This window comes from Echinococcus granulosus (assembly GCF_000524195.1).
Source record: "Echinococcus granulosus chromosome Unknown EG_S00082, whole genome shotgun sequence".
Lineage (NCBI taxonomy): Eukaryota > Metazoa > Platyhelminthes > Cestoda > Cyclophyllidea > Taeniidae > Echinococcus > Echinococcus granulosus.
Window position 1 is genome coordinate 90,996 of NW_020170462.1, and position 19,490 is coordinate 110,485.

Consider the following 19,490-nt stretch of genomic DNA (forward strand, 5'->3'; position numbering starts at 1 on the left):
AAGTTTTTTTTGGCAATGTTTTAAATTCTTCGGTTGACTGGAGGTTGGTTTGATTGGCAAATGGAAGTAAGTTCGCTTTTTCGTTGAGTTGACAAATCCTATTGTAATTGCTCATCTCGTTGACAGGTTAAAAGATTTTGAAAAAGTCAAGACAGGTAAATACATGGTAATTCACCACCTAGCTGACTACGATGTTAAGTGTAGGAATGGACATCATGTGCACTCAGTCTCAGATTGTCAATCAGTGACATGCCCGACAAGTAGCGTTCAGCCTTTAAGGCATACTACTGGTTTTGCCCCTCCTCAAGCCCTCGATTCCTGAGAAGTCGGCTTCCAAGAAAGGAAATCTAATCCCCCACAAGTGCTTGAATAACACCCCGCTCCTATTCATCTGGTGCAAAATTCTCAAGTAGTAATAAATTCCACTTTAAAGAGGCCGAAGGACACGAGTAGTGATTAGACGAGTAAGAAATATAGGGTAAATACTTTTTTTGGGCATTCACCTGACTAGTAGCCGATTTGACTTGCGGCTGGACATAAGGGTAGGTTTTTTATCTCCCCTGACATTCATCAGACACAACTCACTCCCTTGTTTAGCAGACAATTCCCCAAGCGATTAATCCCCTCATTGATGGCTCAGAAATGCTCCAAGTTATACCGTCTTAAGAAGTAAAAGGAAGGAGTTGAGGCCTATCCGGGATCAGGGGTTCTGGAAGTGTCCAACTGTTAATGCTCCGCCCGTCTACACATGCCAGCTAGCGCAGAATTGAGTAACACCTCAAGAGCAGGAGATCAAACTCATTTGTTTGGAGCTTCTTCGTGGCAAGAGAGCTGACAAGTTGCTACCATCCTCTTCTACACATTCGCTACCATGTGCTGCAATAAATCCTGCTCTGACCGAAGGTGAAAACGTTCCGGCAAGCAGAATCATACATTTTGTAGGGAGATACTTTTAACCCTTTAAACGATACTTTCATCTGAGATGTGTCGCCTTATTAAATGCCGAAAATTCACGCATTCAATCTCTATCTGTTTAATTTTACTGACAAGCAGACCTGACGTTTGACATTTTGACAATTCCCATGCAACTTTTGGCATCCAAACCCGCCAATTGCCTTAATGCTCACTTTTCATGCCATTCCAATCGAATAATTTTTGTTTCCCTACTCTTGTCGTCGATTGTTTTTATTGGAAGTTGGAAGAGAAAATATTTTTTTTCTTTGCTTTACCTCTCGTCCCTAAGTGAAAAAATAGCGGCATTCTCCTCGTGGTACGTAGTCGTCGTTGTCGTCGTCGTTGTCGTTACAGAGGCGGAGGCGGAGGAAAAAAAGCACCGCGCTCTACACACATGCACATTTCCGACATCGCGTTAGGAGGAAAATGTTTTTCCCCGATAAAATCACGGCGTCGGAGGTTACAGCACGGGCGACAGAAAAAGGAGGCAGTGATGGTGATTATTTTCGAGTCAAGGGTGAGAGAAAAAGGATTAAGGGAGAAATTCTCTTTTCTGGGTAAGACGAAATCCAGCTAATCAGTTTGATTATTTGAGTAAGTAATCTCCACCGTTAAATAGTTTAGCAATCCTACGCTACAAGTTCATCAGCTCTTCCTGGTCTAATGTCCTCAGCTGTCACCTGGACGCTTTGTTTCATTGAAGCTGAAAGTTTACGTAGCACGTCGACTGTGAGGCGAACTGTCGGCACGATAGATCTCACTGGAGAGAGTCAATCAACAGGCAACTGGTGGAGGAGTTCTTGGTATTTCCTATCCTTAAAAATCTCAAACTACATAGAGATCTCTCACTTTTCGCACATCCTTTGAAGGCGGAGCCTTTGAAGAGCGGAAAAAAAGTATACTTCAGAGGCAGAAAAAAATGCCTCCTCCTAACTACACGCTACACACACGGGGCCGGAAAGCGGTGCCAGAACACAAACGGCTTCTGTTCGTTCTGTGGCGCTTATTCCCAACCTCCCGCCCCGCATCCTGTGTCGCTGCTCGCTGGTTGGGTTTTTTTTCGTACTTTTTGGGTCGGACAGCCCTTTAACAAAGTTGCCTCCCATCGTCTATCTCAGCTGCCCGCCCTCCTCCTTCACTTTAACCGCGGTAACGCAAAGCGACGAATTTTTCTTCCAGTTTGGTTTCTGCGCTCTGAATGCTGCCGACAAAGCGGTCGCTTATTGTGTGGCTTGGATTGAAAGACCTTTTTTTCTTGGTTGGGCATATTTTTTTGTGCCCACAGGCTGGAATCACCCCTTGAGTTTTTTGAATAAACCAATAAGTAGATATCAAGTGTGATGGTGTTGAGTTTCGGCTCTAGAACCGGTTTATTTTGGCAGGCGATCCTGCTAGTCTTGATTATGCATGAGCCACTTCTCACGTGAAATGCAGGAGTGATGGAGGCACAGCGTGGTGGAAAATGAGGAGATAAAGCTTGAATTGTAATAAGGGTGATTCTCCACGATTGATGCTGAACTCATGCTAATCACAGGTGAGGGGAAGAGAGGCTGTGGTGGAGGTGGGCACGATTCCACTTCAGCAGACCGTCTTATCTCTGGGTGCAAACAACCCGGTCTCGATTCCATACACCCATCCACTTGATTTTGTTTCTTTCCTAGCCGTCCCACTTCCCACCAGTCTCTTCTCTTTTGTTTTGTACATGATCGTATTTTATGAGATCGTCTAATGGCACCAAGTCAGGAAGCCGTAGTAATCGCCATCTGAAGGAACATTATCAGAAGTGTCAGTTGGAACAACAAATAAGGGAATTATTTCGGATAACTCGACCACCAAAGGTGGCTAACAGGAGGCTCTTGAAGGCACCCCAATTCTCGGAAAAGGTGGTGGATAATTTGGCTAAATTGGCAACCTTGGCACAAGTAATGACTGCTTCTGACTGCCAAGCCCTTTCTGCATCTCTAAACCTGATTATCTAAACTGGAGTGGTAATTAGCTACCGAGATCTCCATAGGCTACTGAATTTGCCATCAGCGACCACTTTTTTGCTTTCAAACGCAGGTAGTAGTGAATGGCAATTGTCTTTGACGATTGGATGGAGTTGTTGCAAGTTAAGCCTTTCAAGTGGGAACACATAACAATAGGCGGAAAATCCTTACTATCTCTAGCAAAATAGGCTGACTAAAAGGCGCTGTTATTGGTCGCCCTGTTTATGGACATAGGTGGACAAAAGTCGGTCCCAATATGCGGTTAGCCACCAGATGTGGCCTAATCTGATCGTCTAAAGAACTGCAAAATTTAAAAAAAGTCATGATTTGTTTTGGACAGAGAATTTTTGTGCTACTTGCTTGCATTTCAGCGGCCCTAATATCAAACTATACTGTCAACAAGGGTCAGGGCTCTAACTGCTTGGGTAATGAGAATAACAAATGGAGCCTAAATATGTAATCTTAGCCCTTACCGAGCGGATAATTTGTCTGCAACTCCAAAGGCATCCAAAATGTTTGTCCCCAAGGCACTGGAATTGCTTCTGTACCCAAGTTGCCTTAACACCACAAATGCGCCAACCTGCTAATGCAAGTGAGAGAGCGTCGAGCTAACTCCAGCACATATTTTTACCCTTGGGCTTGTTTAAAACTTTTCTCATGAATGCGCGTTACCTACCCACCCCATTTGTACACCCCACTTAATGTTTGCCTGCCGGTCCGGTCGGTTTCTGCTTTTTCTTTTCTCCGTGTGCGTGACTGGTAATTGATGGATGACAGGCAATGCGGGCGTCATTGCGCCCAGCCATTCCCTGCTATTGTGACAGTTTATAAGACTCTCTCTTGCAGATTAACACACAACCCTCTAGGTGCGATCAGCAGTCTGAGTCTAGTCTATCTCAAGCCGAAGTTTAGGGTGGGCTCCCTGTTTAGTTAGTAGTTTAGCCAACAAAGCCCGCCTAAATCGGAGGGAATCTTTAAGTTCTAAGCCCTCAAAAGCGGGTATAAATAGAGTCTACCTTGTTGTGCTATCCTCCTTTGGCAAGAATAACACCATCCTATTTACCTGGACGGTTATTTCCGGGGATATTTACACTTCAATCGACAAAATGATGAGGCATAAGACTAGCTTCCGTTCTTTTCCAAGTTTGATGCATGCATTAGGGGATAAGTATCAACTTCCTGTCTTCTCTGGTAAATATAACCCTTCTGATTTGTTTATACAAAGTGGGTGGTCAGTTTTTGAATGGAAATGAGGTCAAGTGCCTCTCCATCCCGTCTCTATCACACAGATAACACATGAATAAGCAGGTTTATGATTCTACCGGGTCTTCGTTGTTTAGATTATCTAATTGTACCCGCTAAAATAAACAAACCTTCACTGTTTTTCCTCCTCACTTCTAACCTACATTTTAGCTATGGAGGTGGAATGAGGCTCATAAAAGGTGTCCAACTTCCGTCTACTAATGAGGTCGGCCCGTTGCAATCAAAAGGCTTACAGGCTCATTTCTCATCACTTACCATTTTCGATGTATTCAGAAGTACCACTCCTGTCTCCGGGGTTTCTTTAATGGAATAGTTCCGGTAGATACCGCTTGGATTCCCCTCTCCCCCAAGCCCGCCTTCACGGAGCTCCCTTAACCCATCCATTTTTAAAAAAGGCTTTCTTGAATTTCAGATAAGAGCCGGGTCATTCTCCTCGGATAGCTTACCATGTCGTCTGCCGGGCTGGTATAAGCAGATAGTTACAGAACAGGTTATGCAAAACTCTATCACACTGCTCGTGCTTTTCTCATCTCCTTTTAGCTCTTCATCTTCAGAAGCTGACGCGAGAAGTGAGATAAAAGTCGCCATTCTTACATGCCGAAAAAAGAAATTACATTTCACTCGACTGAGAACACTTGGGCGTCAGCCACCCGGTTCCGAACAAAGCGCCTCGCCTTGCCTCCACTCGCCGCGCCACGCTGAGCTGCGCTGTGCCTCGGCTCCCCCTCCCAAGGAGAATAAAATATCGTCACTTTTGCCATCCTTCTTCCCTCTCCTTCCTTGCGTTCTGCCCTCCTTCCCACGCTCCTTAGGTCTGTTTACACAAGGGACCGTGGGAACGCCTTTAGCTGCCAACTCGCAACTCCACGTGTCATCGGTTGACAGGGTAGGGCTTTCAAGCTGTCAAAACAAGTGGGTTCTTTTGAAGAGATGAACATGAGTTTTGAACTGTTTGGCCCTACCCGATTTTTTATGTAGAAGATTAAAGGCCTTTGGGAATAACAAAAGCATGTAGACGATTCCGCAATCCTTCAGTAGGTGATTGATGTAATGAGCAACTGCGGTGGCTTCCTAACTCATTGACGCGGCAACCAACATCCACCTGCCACCATCCATCATCCCTGCTGAACCACGCACAAGTTGGCTACGTTTCTACTTCAGTAGAAAATCTTGTCTCTGAAGGCAAAAAAGTAAAACACGGTTGGAGCTTGAAATATATTTACCAATCCTGTCTCCCATAAGGAAGACCCATCGAAACACTTCATCCCATTTCCTCTTTTGTAGATAACTTGAAATCTCCCCGCCTCGACCCGCCACCCTCCGCGGAGTCATTCCCGAAGGCAACACAGGGGATGCTAACATTGAAGAAGGGTTTGTTATCAGTGTACACATTAAAGGCAGTGGCAGAACTGGTGAAGGCTGCAGAGTTCGTAAAGGCTGGTCCATTTTGTGGTGTTTTCCTAGCCCGTCCAAGGGGGAAGAGGGGAGAGGTAAGGGACTGGCATGAGTAAGGTTTCATGGCTCTCATGTATGGGCCGAATTGGGGAGGACTGAAAAGGGAACCTACGGGACCCGCCATGATTCCCTTATTCGCGTTGAATAGCTGTCCTTCGGCCATTTTTGATGCGATGCAGTGCACCGGCCTCCACTTGCCTCTTTGAAGAGCTTCATTGCTGTTAGTGAGATACGTTGCAGCTACCAGTACCCAAATCACTCCCGAAGCCTCCAGTTTTCACTACACAGTAAAAATAGACTTTCACTACAGTAAGGTGAAGTGGGCTGTATTAATAAATTCTCATGGGATTTGAAGTCTCTCATTACCACTCCACATTCACTTTAAGTAATCTTGAAGGAATCTCCTCACATAATTCCGAAAATTCTCCCATTTTAACCACCTTTTACTCACCAATTAAAACGTTAGTCGCCAAGGTAAGTAAAGTGAACGGAAGAGTTTGTAAACAATACTAGATAGACAAGACCGACTTCGAGGGTACTTATTCCCTCCGAAATTCAAAATCTCCTAATGGTTACTTATCCCTCTAAGGCAGGAAGGAGCAATAAATTGATGCATTGTCAGTTTCTTCGCCCTCCTCTTCCTCCACCTTGCGGTCCCCTTCTACTGAATCGACAGTTTTGACTTAGCTGTGGTTGTGAGTGTACTCTTGCGGAGACAACAACCCCCTCCCCCCTCCTCCCATGTGACACTTTGACTGTCAAAAGTGGTAAAGTTTTAAGTCAGAGTTGATATTCTGTTGCCTCGTTATCCATGCAAATGGGGTTGATTACAAGTAAACCAAATGGATCGCCAAACAGGGCTATTTTTGTAACGAGACAGTTGTGGAAGATTAATTAATCCACTGCGGAGGGAGGGAGAAGAGGTGGTGTGTGTGTGTGGACTTCACACTTTCCTGCACGCTACGCTTTGACCATCCAACTGGTATCCAGGCTCTTCATGGCCCTATTGTGCGTCTGTAACAAAGGTCATTGCGATGTTCGCAGGCACTGAGAAAAAGGGTAACGTTTTTCTGTGATCTTAAAGTCCAATAAAAGTGCAATTTCGGAAGAATTAAAAGTTTATTTTGTCCATTTCCTTTGTCTGTATAAGTCAAGGTTGTTTGGACATTCACCTAAATCCCTTTGTTCGAGGCTGACAAAAAGTGACCATTTAAAGGAAAATAAACCAATCAAAAGGGCTCTCCTAACACCTACGCCATCAGTCACCTCTTCTACTATACATTTGTTTAAAAAAATATTTTCTTGGTGTTTTCTGGTCTTTTCAGACGCGGTGGGCTGGACTGCCTCTTGGCGACATTATCCTTCTGACCTCTCAACCCTTCAAGAATCTGAATGTACCTCCACACTACCACCTCAGGAAAGCCCTGATGGCTTAACTTTGGCGGTGTTGGCAAGTGCAACTCGTCAAAACCTCGGCTTTGCAGAAAAGGCTGCATCTAGTGATAGTATCAACAGAGAATTGGACATACCTCACCATAAAAAGGCGTGTGTTTATTTACATCCACGGGGTATCCTAAGGGCCACACCACTCTGTCCACTCAAATGCTAGTACGGATCGTCGCTTTCATGTAAGAAGACAGAGGGACAACATCGTTACACCCACTGAGGCATACAACTGAAGGGGAGGAGCTACCTGACCGCTAGTAAGGGTAAACGTTTTCCACTTCCCAGCATCAGCTAGATGGATTAATTCATCGTCGGCAGCATGTTGTTGTATTGAGGAGAAAGAGCAACAAGAAGCCGACGCCATTCCCACGCTCGTACAAGACTGCACCTAAAGTGTACTGCAAAGTGGGGGGACAAAAGGCAGAGGAGGAGGAGGAGGAGGAAGAGGAATATACCCAATTTTCTCATCCCATTTTCGGGTCAAACATTCGCTGAAGGCAAAGCTGGGCGAGAGCGGGGGGGGGGGAGGGCGGGAGAGTGGAGATTGGAGTGGAGCAGATGGGAGAAAAATGTAAGGAAAGTGAAAGTTTTTATTCACTTCTCTTTCCCCCCTCGACATTTTGAAATGTTGCCGCTAGTGTCGCCACTAGCGTGAGAACCACTTGGTTGGCACGTAATGGACCGGTAAGAAAAAGAATAGGGTTTGATTGATAACTAACCGGTGTCAAAGCTCTGCCATTCATTATAAGTGAATGGGATGTTGCCAAGGTGGCGTCACAATTACCAGTAAATGCCATTTGTGATGGACAAACCATGAATTCAGTCACATCTTTTATTTTCTTGTTCTGGCTTTGTCAAGACACTCTAGAAGTGGGATTGAAGGCGTGACAAGGTAAACGACTGACCTTCGCCGACTTCCTCCATCATAGATGTAGGCTTTACCGTTTTCTAGACTAAGACAACGTCTTCATGCGTCAAGAGACTTCAAATTTGTGAGGCCTTTCGCAGTCTCAAGGGTGGACAATTTCCATCTCCAAGTGGATGATTTACTAAGGCAACTCCTTTTATCAAGCCTCTTTCAGGTGCAATTGAATTTGCCTCTTGCGGTTCCTCATGCACCAATTCCATAAACGATTTAGCTGGTAGCTCTATAAGTTGTCATTTGTCCAACTTTTCCTTCAGCAGGCTTGTTCTTAACCGCCGTATCTTTCTTCCACTATTCTTGAAGTCCTTCCAAATACAGTTGAGCGGAAAAACCTCAGGTTCTCAGTTGAAGCTGAATAACCTTTTTTACTGAATCATTTACAAACGATGGTCCGCAGAATTCTAACTGACCATCCAAATCTTATTTCACCAGAGGCGTGGGTACGCCAGATCTCCTCGTTCATCCAATTCTTTGAATATATCGCCCCCATCGAAGGCCTTCTACCTTCCAGGCCTCCGTTAGACCGGCTGTCCAACGTTAATAATGGACAATTCCACCAACTCTTCCCCTTCATCAGATCCTGCCGAAAGCAACAAAAGTCACTGGACTACCGAAATTCCTTCCATCGTGTCTCCCTTGTCTCTTATGTCAATGAGCATTTTATGACCCAAAACAGTAAAAAAGTTGGGGGAACACCTCGGAAGCTGGGACGGGTACGGAGGTACTCCGAATCAGGTAGCCAGGGGCTCCCTTTTCTCCTCTTTAATCTGTGCACTTGCAAGGAAATCTTGCAAGTAGGAATGAACTCGCAAATCCGAAGAAAGGTAACTTCTTCTGATAAAATACCTTCCTCAGGTTTTTGATTGCCTAAGAAATCTAGGCCAAATGCAAGTAGTCATACTATCAGGAAGTCACCTTGGTCACTCTTAAATGATTTTTTTAACAAATAAAATTGTACCCACAGTAGGATACTTCCTCCAGTGAGATTTATGGCTTTCCTGGACGTCTTTCTCAACAAGAAGTCATCCACATGCATCATAAATTTTTCTACCTTGTTTTCCTTTAACTCTGCGGTGTCTCTCGTGGACTTATAAGCCCAGGAGAAGTGGCATTTTGCGAGCCGAGTGGTGGGGACCCCCCCCCTAATCCAGGTCAGCTTCGAGTGCCCGTGCACGCGCACCGCAGTCACGTGCCACACCTAACCGCCTCCTCCTCCCTGTCCTGCCTTTCGCTTCCCCTTCTCTTTGTCCGGCGGCGCAACATCAAAGTGCCGCGCCAAAGATGGGGACTAGAATATCCGCAACCACTGACGGCCTGCGTGCCTATCATTGTGTGTATGTGTGACCCGGTTTTGAGAAACAGGGCCTCTGGTACCGCCTTTGCTTTCAAGTTGTAACTCCATCGAGAGAGGTGCTCGGTTGTCAAGTCTGTGGCAGTGGTCGAAGGGTGAGTTTAGAGGACACAGCACAAACCCCCAGATGTGCCGCTTTGTTTGGCGAATTGGACGTACACGTCAAAGAATGGATAAACAGGTCGCAATAATGGGGCGTTTACAATAAAAAAATTTGATGGATGAAGATTAGACTTTTAGTAAACTTTTCTCAGGTAAAGAAAAATATGGACTTAATGGATTGGAGTAAGTCGGAAGACGTTTAAAGGAGCTGAAGGACCATGATCAGATGGTGTGGTGCGTGTCACTCACAACTGGTGTGGAGGTCAGGCAAGTCTGAAAGAAGCTTTATCATCTCAACTACAAAAGAGCTGTGGACCTATTGGCAGAGGCTCACGGTACTGGAGTGGATATCAGTTCATAAAGAAGGGAAGGGATCTACGTGGTTCCAGATCATCTTTCTTTGAGCCTCGAACTCGTGGCTCTTGATTGTTTGGCGTCTCCGTCGGCTGGCGATGAGCTGGGGGGAGAGTAGTGATCCTAGGTCAGTGTCTTTACAGAAGTCATCCACTTGAAGGAGTTGGCAACTTATCAATCATTTTGAATTGCTGTGGCGGTTATTTAAAATTCAGAGTTGTGTGGGTTACTACCTGCGTGGCGTTCTCCGGTAAGATTATACGGGTCCAGAGGCAGCAGTGACGAGGGCAGGACATGAAACCGGGCCAACAAACAATTTAAATAAGCAACCACTCTGTGTCTGTAGTGATTAATCAGGTGAACAGCCAGTCCTACAGGAAAGTGGTAGCAACAGCAATATTGGTGAAGTCATTGTCCGCTGATGTCAACAATGGAGGCGACGGCGGTCCTTTGAACACGACCTAGTAATGACGACAACACTGATTTAAACAAAAGGTAAAAAAAGACATAACAGCACTGACGTCATCTTTTTCAAAGTGAAATATTTAGCTGTCTACAAAGTTGCCTATTGCAGACCAATTCCTTCGGATTATCGTTTTTTATGGCAGGCGGACCCAAATCACCTCCGAGACCATTAAAAATCAGTAATTCATCGGCTAGTCACTAGTGGAAATAGTTGTCTGGTCAGGCAAAGGCGATCAACTAACTAAATTCACCTCAAATTATGGACGAAGTTATTTTTTTCACCTCCGTCTTATGTCGGCCACGCAACTTAGATCAAAGAGTACGTCAAAAAGGGCTTTTTTTGGGGAGGTGGTCAAAAAAACATTCCCGTCTAGACGACAAGGTAGCTTGAACGTGGACACAGATTTTTTTGTGCATCCGCTGTCATTGATATGGGGTGAAGGGTTGTCGGCCAAAATGCGAACGGTTAATCAGCCGCAGCGGGCACATGCAATCCAATTCTAATGCCGAAATCAATGACGGTAACAAACAAAAATAAAGAAAAACGAGCAGTAAAGGGAGAATGAGCTTCATGTCACACAGGAGAGTGGTATGGAGTATTCTAAATCATTTATGGGCTAACGGAAGCAAGGTACGACCAACATACCGCGCAGCCCAAAGGATGTCTAAATCTCTTTAGCCAAACAGCTGTCATTAAGCTGTTGTTGCTCTGACAATGCCACAGAATTTGGAGGAAAGCCCACAAGCACAAATTAAACAAATAATAGCAGTCTAATGGAGGTGGAGGGAGAAACACTGGTTGGTTGTGTGTGAGGAGTAGCAACGGATTGCACGCAAAGAAAACAAAGACGTCTAAACGCTCTTCAGTTAGCTTCACTTCCTTGCAGAGGAATTAATCCTCCGCAAATCTAATTTCCTATGACAAATCAAATTATGTCAGTGGGCGACTTTCTGTACAGGAAATTTAATAAAATGCCTCTATGAGAAAGAGGGAACTTCAAATAATTCAAAGTCCACCGACCTATCAAACGGCGGTTAGAGGATACCAGGTGGAAGGCTGAACCTTAGAAACGGCTACCTCGATTTGGTCATCCTCTAGACTTGACCTGACTTCCAGTAAGAACATGAAGCTCCCTTCGAGAGATTGCCTAATGCAAGAAGAGTGGAAGGGAGGAGGTTGTTCTTCACCACCTCCATCTACATCTGAATCGAAGTCCTTTATTTGCACCTTCCTCAAGGCACATATGAAAACGTAACTCCCGTTTTCAAGAAGACGTCCGCCCTGTCGTCCAGAGAGCCACAATCACCCATTTTTTTTCAGATAAATCCAACATGGGTGTAGATTTTATAACATCTGGACTTATAAACCATGCATTGCCGCCATGACCACCACCACTGCCACTGCCACTGCCACCTCCATCACTCCCTCCCATTCTATCAACAGCATTTAGGGGAATTTTTCAGCTAAATACTGGTAGTGCCGCACTGTGTCAGCCACTTCCCTTGACGCACACGTTGATGACAACGTCTGGGACATGAAAGGCAAGGGGGGATGGCGAGGTAGATGCGGAGGGACGTAAAAAGGTCCCCCTGGGGTGTTCGAGTTCAGTTGCGCAGGCCAGAAGCGTTTGAAGTGGCGCGGACGCAGTTTTGTCGCATTTTGTGGTGATAAGGCGTGGTGAAAAACCAACGACTGGAACTGATTTTTGCTTCAGTTGGGATAGTGTGGCATAGCATGGGGTGGAGCGGATTGGAATGGGACAGTGGTGTGTCTTTGATCTCCCCTTTGCAGTCGTTTCTATCAAAAGGCAAACTTAGCGGTCTGGTGAAGTTAAAGATCGCATTCACTAAGAAGGCCACTTCAAAGGGTTGCAGATCATTGCAAATAGAGTTCCATCAGATCGTCTCATTCCAGGGAATTCCGCCAAAAACCACAGTTTATTTTAATCCTCCTTAGCTCCCCATTCTCCGATGAAACTGCCTATTTCTAATGCACCCTCCTCAACTTTTCACTTGAAAAATAAAACACGTCTCTTGCAATGCGATCAGCTAGTCATGGAGATGCTGAGATTGGGGAAAATAGCGGTGGAGGTCAAATTCCTCAAAGTAGAGTTTTCTCCACTCAATTTTGTTAGTTGACAAATATGTTAAGAGCATGATGACCTTAAATGACCTTAGTGGGTGAATGGACTGTCTTAGCTAGGTTATCAAAACAGGCTTGTTGATTCTTACAGTGCATTTCACTCCTTTTTTTTCTTTTGACAAGAGTTTTCACTCAGATTTTGTTAAAAATACGACATTCAAATTCCGCCAATAGCCGCAAAGACTGGGGGATTTGACTGCGTTGCTATGGTTGCTTGCAATGGGCTTCTTCAACAGCCAGTCAGCATGCGAAATACCTCAATCCAATCGCAGGATAGCACCAAACGGATTAAATGGAGCCAAATTTGTGGATGAATTCGAAGAAGAAGTAGAAAAAAGCAGACTAGATGACTGGTTTGCCTGTTCACATGGCTAGTCGAGTTACCTGGCCGTATGCCAAATTTGCTGGTGTTTATGCATACCTGTCAGAATTCATTAGCATCAAATTTCTCCACCCTTTACGGGCTTTTAGGGGGTCTTTGTGGCTTCATACCTAGCCAACTTGCTAGCTAACCACCTAGGTAACTAGTCCACCAATTGCTTCCTTCCTCCTCTTCATGTTGCTGTCATGCTGTGACAAGGCGGCTAAAATTTGCTGTGCTCCAGGTTTTAGCTAAGTGAACTGTCCCCTGTCATTGGAAAGGAAATTTAACTACTGAGCTAGGGAATATCTGATTCCACGCTCCGGATAACCCTGACTATTTTACGAGGCATGCGTATCTGAAGGTGGCGTTATTATTAGCTTAGGGAAGATATGGAGGACGAGCAATTGATGGTACCTCGCCACCCTCGTGCACGCCAAACCGTACGGGAACGAAAATATTCACACAATACTACTGCCTAGCGTTCTATCCAGACTCAAATGTGTCAGAAAAAGCGGCAACTTTTTTCTTTTCTCACTTCGACTCATCAGAAGGCCTTCCCGTGGTGGGCCGATTACTTATCCACCTCCCTCCGCCAGTATGTTGGCACATTGTCGGCTTACCCTTTCCCCCCCTCCCCTGTGTGTCTGTAAATTGACGGACGACAGGCGAAGGGGGCGTCAAAGTACGCATTCATTGTTCGTCTCCTGTTCTTGTGGCAAGTGATAAGACGCGCCCTCTTTCAGGTTGGCGGACCGGTGAAGGAGTCATGGCAACTGGGGTGTGGCAAGGCGCCTCTGTTGACATGATGGATGGTGGAGTCCGGTCTTGATCAAACTGAACTTTATGCCGCGATTGTAGTGCTTTGAATGCTTTGAAATCAGCGGTCTGTCCGACGATGTCGGGATGTCATCCAAGGCAGTAATGCAGATTGTTTATTCAAGGATGATTTAAAAATCAGACTAGCTGTCAAGTTCAAAGGTATTTCCGGCCCGTTCCATAGTAAACGTCCTTTCTCTGTGGCATTCAATCAGTGCAATTAAGTCGCCAACACTGTCACAAATGCATCGCCCAAAGAGGTTTTTAGCTATTACACTTGCACTGTTCTTTATAGATGTATAAGAAGCCTTGGATACCGGAGATGGGGATCTATGAAATCATGGGAGATTTAAAAAATACAGCTTCCATTTTGTATCACCTCTTAAATCACTTTTTAACAGTGGCACCCTCCGAGACCCATTCTTTATCACCATCGTCCTCCTTTTCTCTACCCCGACCATTCAGACGTGGAACGTGCATCTGGTTACATAGATGAAGAGCCACAGAGCCAAATCACGGCCGACACCTCCATAGGACGTTGAGTCTACAATAGCTAGTCCACATTCCCAATTTCTGTTCCCCTCAACTTTAAAATATATTCCGACAAGGTTTTTTCTTCCCTTCTAAAATATGTCAATTTTGATTCCTCAGCGTCAGTGAGGCTACTTCTGTGGGGCGCACCAATCTTCCCTACGGCAGGATATGGTAGCCACAAAAAATTTGTAACCTTTTGGAAAGTGGTAAATGAAATTAGTTTACCACTGTACCTAAATCAAACCATTTTATTGCAGAACAAGTAACTGATGCTTGTGAGGCGAAATTACTTTGGTAAAAGCAATTTGAGGCTGTAGGTTGGAATAGTGTGGATTCAGTTATTTTACACGACTTGGGAAATACAAGTGGTGCATTGTAAACGGATTTTGACCCAACATATGGGGTCTAGCTGGCAAATACGGAAAGGAAAGTGTGGAAACCCCGCATCATCTCAAATGCAGCCAAATTGACCCTGAATACATAAATCCTCCACTTTTCCATGTTCCACTACCGCTTTGAAGTGGCCTTTTACCCGACAGAAATCTTTTAATCCACCAGATCACTAGGCGCATTCTGGATGAAAGAGACGCCACTCTCCCTTTCCACTCCATCCCATGCCATGCCACACCATCCCAACTGAAGCACAAATCAGTTCTAGTGGTTGTTTTTTCGCCACGCCGTACCACCACACAATGTGACAAAAATTGCGTACAAACCACTTCAAACGCGTCTGTCCCGTCTAACTGAATTCGAGCACTGAAGTGGGACTTTTTGCCCCTCCGCGTTCCCCCCGCCCTCCACGTCGACGTTGCCATCATTGTGTACGTCAATGGTAGTGGACAGCATGGACTAAAATCTGCACCCTTATTGGAATTAATTGGGCAAGTGGGTGTCTAGACGACAGGGTGGATGTCCTTCTTACAACGGTGAAAAGCAGTCGCATTTCGGGGTGTTGCGTGCATGCAGGAATTAGATGCAGACGCAATTAAAGGTGGAGGTGGGGTGGAAATTAACCTTTAAGTGCTGTGTCGTCTTTCCATTGTCAAAAATCTCATTTCCTTTATGGGCCATCCGAGCATCCTCTCCTTGCCAACTCAAGGGTAGTTTAAGGCCAGCATCTATTTCAAGTAGCAATTCTAGGCTAACCACTTCTGTTTTAGAGTAGGATACTTCTTCTATGTGGGACGATGATCATTTTTATTTCTACCTTCCCCTTTGGCAGTTCTCTATTATCTTCATCGTTGTCGGCTATGAAAGGCACCAAAGTGGTGCAGCTTTTTCAGACTTAAAAAAATATCCCATAGAGAAGGAGGGAAAGATGGGGGAGGAGGAAGAGGAAATTATCAAGAGGGCACTAGCCTATAAAGGGATGGTAACGCTTGTTTTACTTTGTGCGGACAGAAAAAATTTACCATGTCCTTGTCGGATTTGAACAGGGTGGTGCACGCAGAGTGTCTAGACGCAGAGGCTGTATTTTGAATGACATGGGATAGCACTGGAAGAAAAAAAAGATACTTTGATGTAATTTAATGTAAAAAAATAATCTTCCATCTAGCTTGGTGGCATTTTCACACCTGGTCAATCAATCTCGTATAAATTTTTTCTGGTCCGATGCCTCCCTAGAGCGGCAAGGATTTCTTTAACCCTAGAGGAATGGATAGAGGGGGAAAATTGTCTAAAACGAAAAGCTTTTTAAGCGCTTGAACTCTTAATCCTGAGAAAACTTGCCCTGTAAAGGTTTAATCAGCCACCTGAGATTTGTAGATGCTGTCACACATGTGTCTTTAGAAAGATGAGATTAATCAACCCAAAGAATGGTGCAGCCTTGCAACAACCCTCAAAGAAAGGAAAAATATAAAAAGCGACTGTCAAACTTGGTGACACTACTTAAAGAAGTACAGTTCATGATTAAGGAACAGAAACGGGAAGGTGAACGCATTTGAATGCTGTCCGAAGTTTTCTAAATCGGTGAGCAAAATATAGAGAGATGATTTTGTGCGCAGGAGGTCCCTTTCACAGTCAACATCCCAACAGCAGCGGTGGTAGCGGCAATGCCGAAGACGTCTGGAAGATGTGTCACTCAACAGCACCTGTGACAATCAATTCGCTTTCCACCTCCCGGTCCGCGCCACCGACAGTTGCTAGACCGGTGCAGTTGTCAACGCAGCAGTTACAAAATTCAAATCGGCCATCGTTCACCTTGTCCCTCTTCAATGTCATTGTGTCAGGAATTGATACCCCTTTACTTGGCCCCCAAATAGGGATGTAGAGCCAGGCAGGGAGAATCTATTATCATCCTGAGAAGTGAAGACTTGCTTGAGGTAATGCCTTATCACAAACTCTCGTTAATCCATGTAAGATAGAATATTGGAATATAATTACAGGCCTTCGTCTAAGGTACAGCCATTCCATCGCGGGTTTGTCGGAATGGATTATCATAAAAGCCCTAGAATGTGCTCCATGGACGGCATGCGTATTTAGCCAGCGGCATTAGACTTCCTCTTCAAGAAGTAGTCCAACTTTGAAACAACATTAGTGGGTTAAAGCCAGTGCTTGAGGGTAGGAAAGTAGTTTAAACAGTCAGGCAACGAAAAGGAATTTTTTAGCTGATAATAGAACATTTCTGTCTTCTGACACTCTTGAATATTTCCTAAAATCGTCGTGCCTTACTTTTGAAGGAGGAGTTATCAAAGTGTAATGTCGGACGAATGGGAGGTTTCGGTCGATCCTCCCTATAGCTAGGTCCAGTAACTGGTTTCAAGGTACTATACTTTTCAAGTGCTTCCAAACGGCAAGGTAGCCTTTATTCTCCCTGTTACTGTTTCCCTCTCGTGTTAAACTCACCTTTGGCTGGACTAACTTGATGGAGGAGATACGAAGGAGAAGTAAAAATTTACGTGAAGTGACCGGAAAAGAAAGCACTTTCCTATCTGGCCTAAATCAAGCTGATGAGAGCTGCAGTGTTCATTATTCATGGGGAGATACGTTATTCAAGTTGGCACGAATGCCCCATTTACTATTCTACAATCTCCAGTCTAGCTTACTATCCACTGTAAGAATGGGTTAAGAGGTTACTGCGTCTATCGTCTACACGCTAGCCCGATGATGGTTGAGTTCCCGTCCAAAGCATCACTAAGGCCGTCACTTCAAAAGCTCGCACTACCGCTTAGACCAAAGCAGCTCGAGCATCGAATGATTAAATCCACCGTCCGATCCGCTTATCTCCTTCAAAGGAATTTCAAGTAAAAAAAAGTGTTTCCATTCCTTCTCTGTGTACCTCAGTGCTGCTGTGAGAGCGTTTTCGGTGCATTTTTTCCTGTTCTGTTCTGCGTGTCGCGGTGTCTTTGAAACCTTACTGGTGGGGTGGAGCAAAAGACACACGTGGACGACGAGAGGGCCTGTTTTTTTTTTCTCCCTCCTCCTCTTCCTCTGTAGACCGGTTGTCTTGCGATTCGGAATGCCCACACCGACATCAATCAGTTCAGTGCGTGCGACTCGGTAAGGAGCTGCGTTTTTTGGTTCTGCTCCAGCATGTACAAATGGTTAGGCTAATCACCTACTAAGTGAGAGGTTAAACTCTCGAGGTGTTTGAGGAATCTCACTTATAGGAAAGCTCTAATTTGAGCAACTTTCATCTTTAAAAATGACTGAGATTTGGGCTTTTGGAGGTCTGTTCGATTGATAACGTTTCTGGAATCTCTTAAAACAGTCATTTTAGAATTACATAGTTAGATTCTTAAGCTTTAAACGTAGTAGAATGGCAAAACTTTTGGAAGAAGGCTGATAAGCCATTTACAGAAATGGCATGGTTTTATTTTGGCTACTTATTATCGCCACCACCTCGTACTCTGCGAGGCAACTGACAACCAGATCTGAGTGATCTCAAAACATCAAATTTTGAAACAATCCTCAGAAAATAGATTAAATGTGAGGACCTATTTAAGATTTAACTCAATTCAGCGCTATGCAGCAGTCTATCTGAGCTTCGTATAGCATAAAAAGACCTGGAGAGTGTCTCCTTTGAGTAGTAGGCACGAAATTCGGGGTCAATCGGAATCGACGATGCAGATCACTGACGTTGGACTCAAATGCCTTATTTCAGTTCTAGTTTCTAGACTTTGGATGGGTTTCATGGTAATGACTGTGCTGTGATGGTCAGTTCAGTAGAAGACTGACCACAGGAAGTTCGTAGATGTCGACTATTCAGCTACCCAAGTTCCTTAGCCGCCGATGGTTGTAGTTGAAATCAACATGGAATGTCGTTCCAGTTGTCACCTTTATCACTATCCGGTCCACCCTTCTGTGCATCTGCCTCTACTTGTTTTATAGTACGGAGGACTCCGACGCTACCAAACTCCAGTGTAGTGTTTAATTCCTGTGAAAAATCTCGCCAGCTGGATTTGACGACCTGAAAGCACATCTGACAAACCTTTCAATTAACTCCTTGAATAAGCATTTACCTAACCTCTGGCCAAGTGGTTGTAAATCGAGTTGTCATGGTAACAAGGGGGTTGATTTTTGCCCTGGGAAAGGGGGAGGATTTAGAAGTGGGAAAAGGGTTGACCGCCAGGCCACCCAAAGTTCAACTGTCCATCTCCCGAGGTTTAAATCATCTCTCTTGAAGGAAAGTGGGAGTTTAAGGAGGTCACTAATGGCAGGTTTTCATAGATTATTTTAAATTATTTTACGGTGCTTTTATAGGAAAAGGAAGAATTTCCAGCTGTACTTTCGAAACGGGTCAGTTAGGCGCCTCGTTATTGCACCTTCGCCGGATGGCCTGGCCTCCAGTTCATGACAGTAACGCATCCAAGTTAACATTGCATTTTCTGCCCGAGTAGAATAAATTCTTTCGCCTTTAGGAGAGTATCGGAATACTGCAGATGGAGTGAGTTTCCCTCTAAACTCGTAAATTTTCACTGAAAATGAAGTGTCATTTCAAAGCTTCCTCCATTTTAAGGAGGGTCAACTTTATGGCCTAATTTGTGTGCAGCCCAATGTTACTTGTGAGTTGTCAACTTATAAGTAGTATATTCTTACAGCCACTTGACCCAGGCTATTATAAATAGACGCTCGAAACGACTGGAGGTCAGAAAAGTTTGGGGGGAGGGGAGAGAGAGGGAGAGGTGACGGACCACCTACAAAGTCGTCACAGGCCTCAATAAATCCGCGGTCAGAAATATTAATAAGTGTGGTGCTAGCACCATAAAAGTTGGATCTCCAGACAGTCTAAGAGACTGGAATACCTACTAATCATAGGGAAGAAGAAAAAAGTGTCAGAAAAACTCCATGCCCTTTCATCTTTGGAGTATTGTAGTAATTTCATCATCAAA

General features: G+C 44.7%; 2 protein-coding genes across 2 annotated transcripts in view; one reads left to right on the forward strand and one right to left on the reverse strand. All coding sequences in view use genetic code 11, as the record gives it.

Moving 5' to 3' along the window:
• Positions 1-6,002: 6,002 nt before the first annotated feature.
• Positions 6,003-11,689, forward strand: EGR_07602 (hypothetical protein; the record flags this gene model as incomplete). The annotated part of the gene is made up of 5 exons (XM_024496851.1): positions 6,003-6,134; positions 6,745-7,054; positions 7,837-7,976; positions 9,610-9,667; positions 11,625-11,689. 5 exons carry the CDS (start codon positions 6,003-6,005, stop codon positions 11,687-11,689), a joined length of 705 nt encoding a protein of 234 aa, XP_024348707.1.
• Positions 11,690-14,179: 2,490 nt separating this feature from the next.
• The window catches only part of EGR_07603 (hypothetical protein), a gene marked incomplete at both ends in the record, with an annotated part of 8,786 nt that continues 3,475 nt past the window's right edge, over positions 14,180-19,490 (reverse strand). The window contains 2 exons of the mRNA XM_024496852.1: positions 14,180-14,353; positions 14,386-14,565. Coding sequence (XP_024348708.1) covers positions 14,180-14,353; positions 14,386-14,565 — 354 coding nt within the window. The remainder of the gene's footprint in view (positions 14,354-14,385; positions 14,566-19,490) is intronic.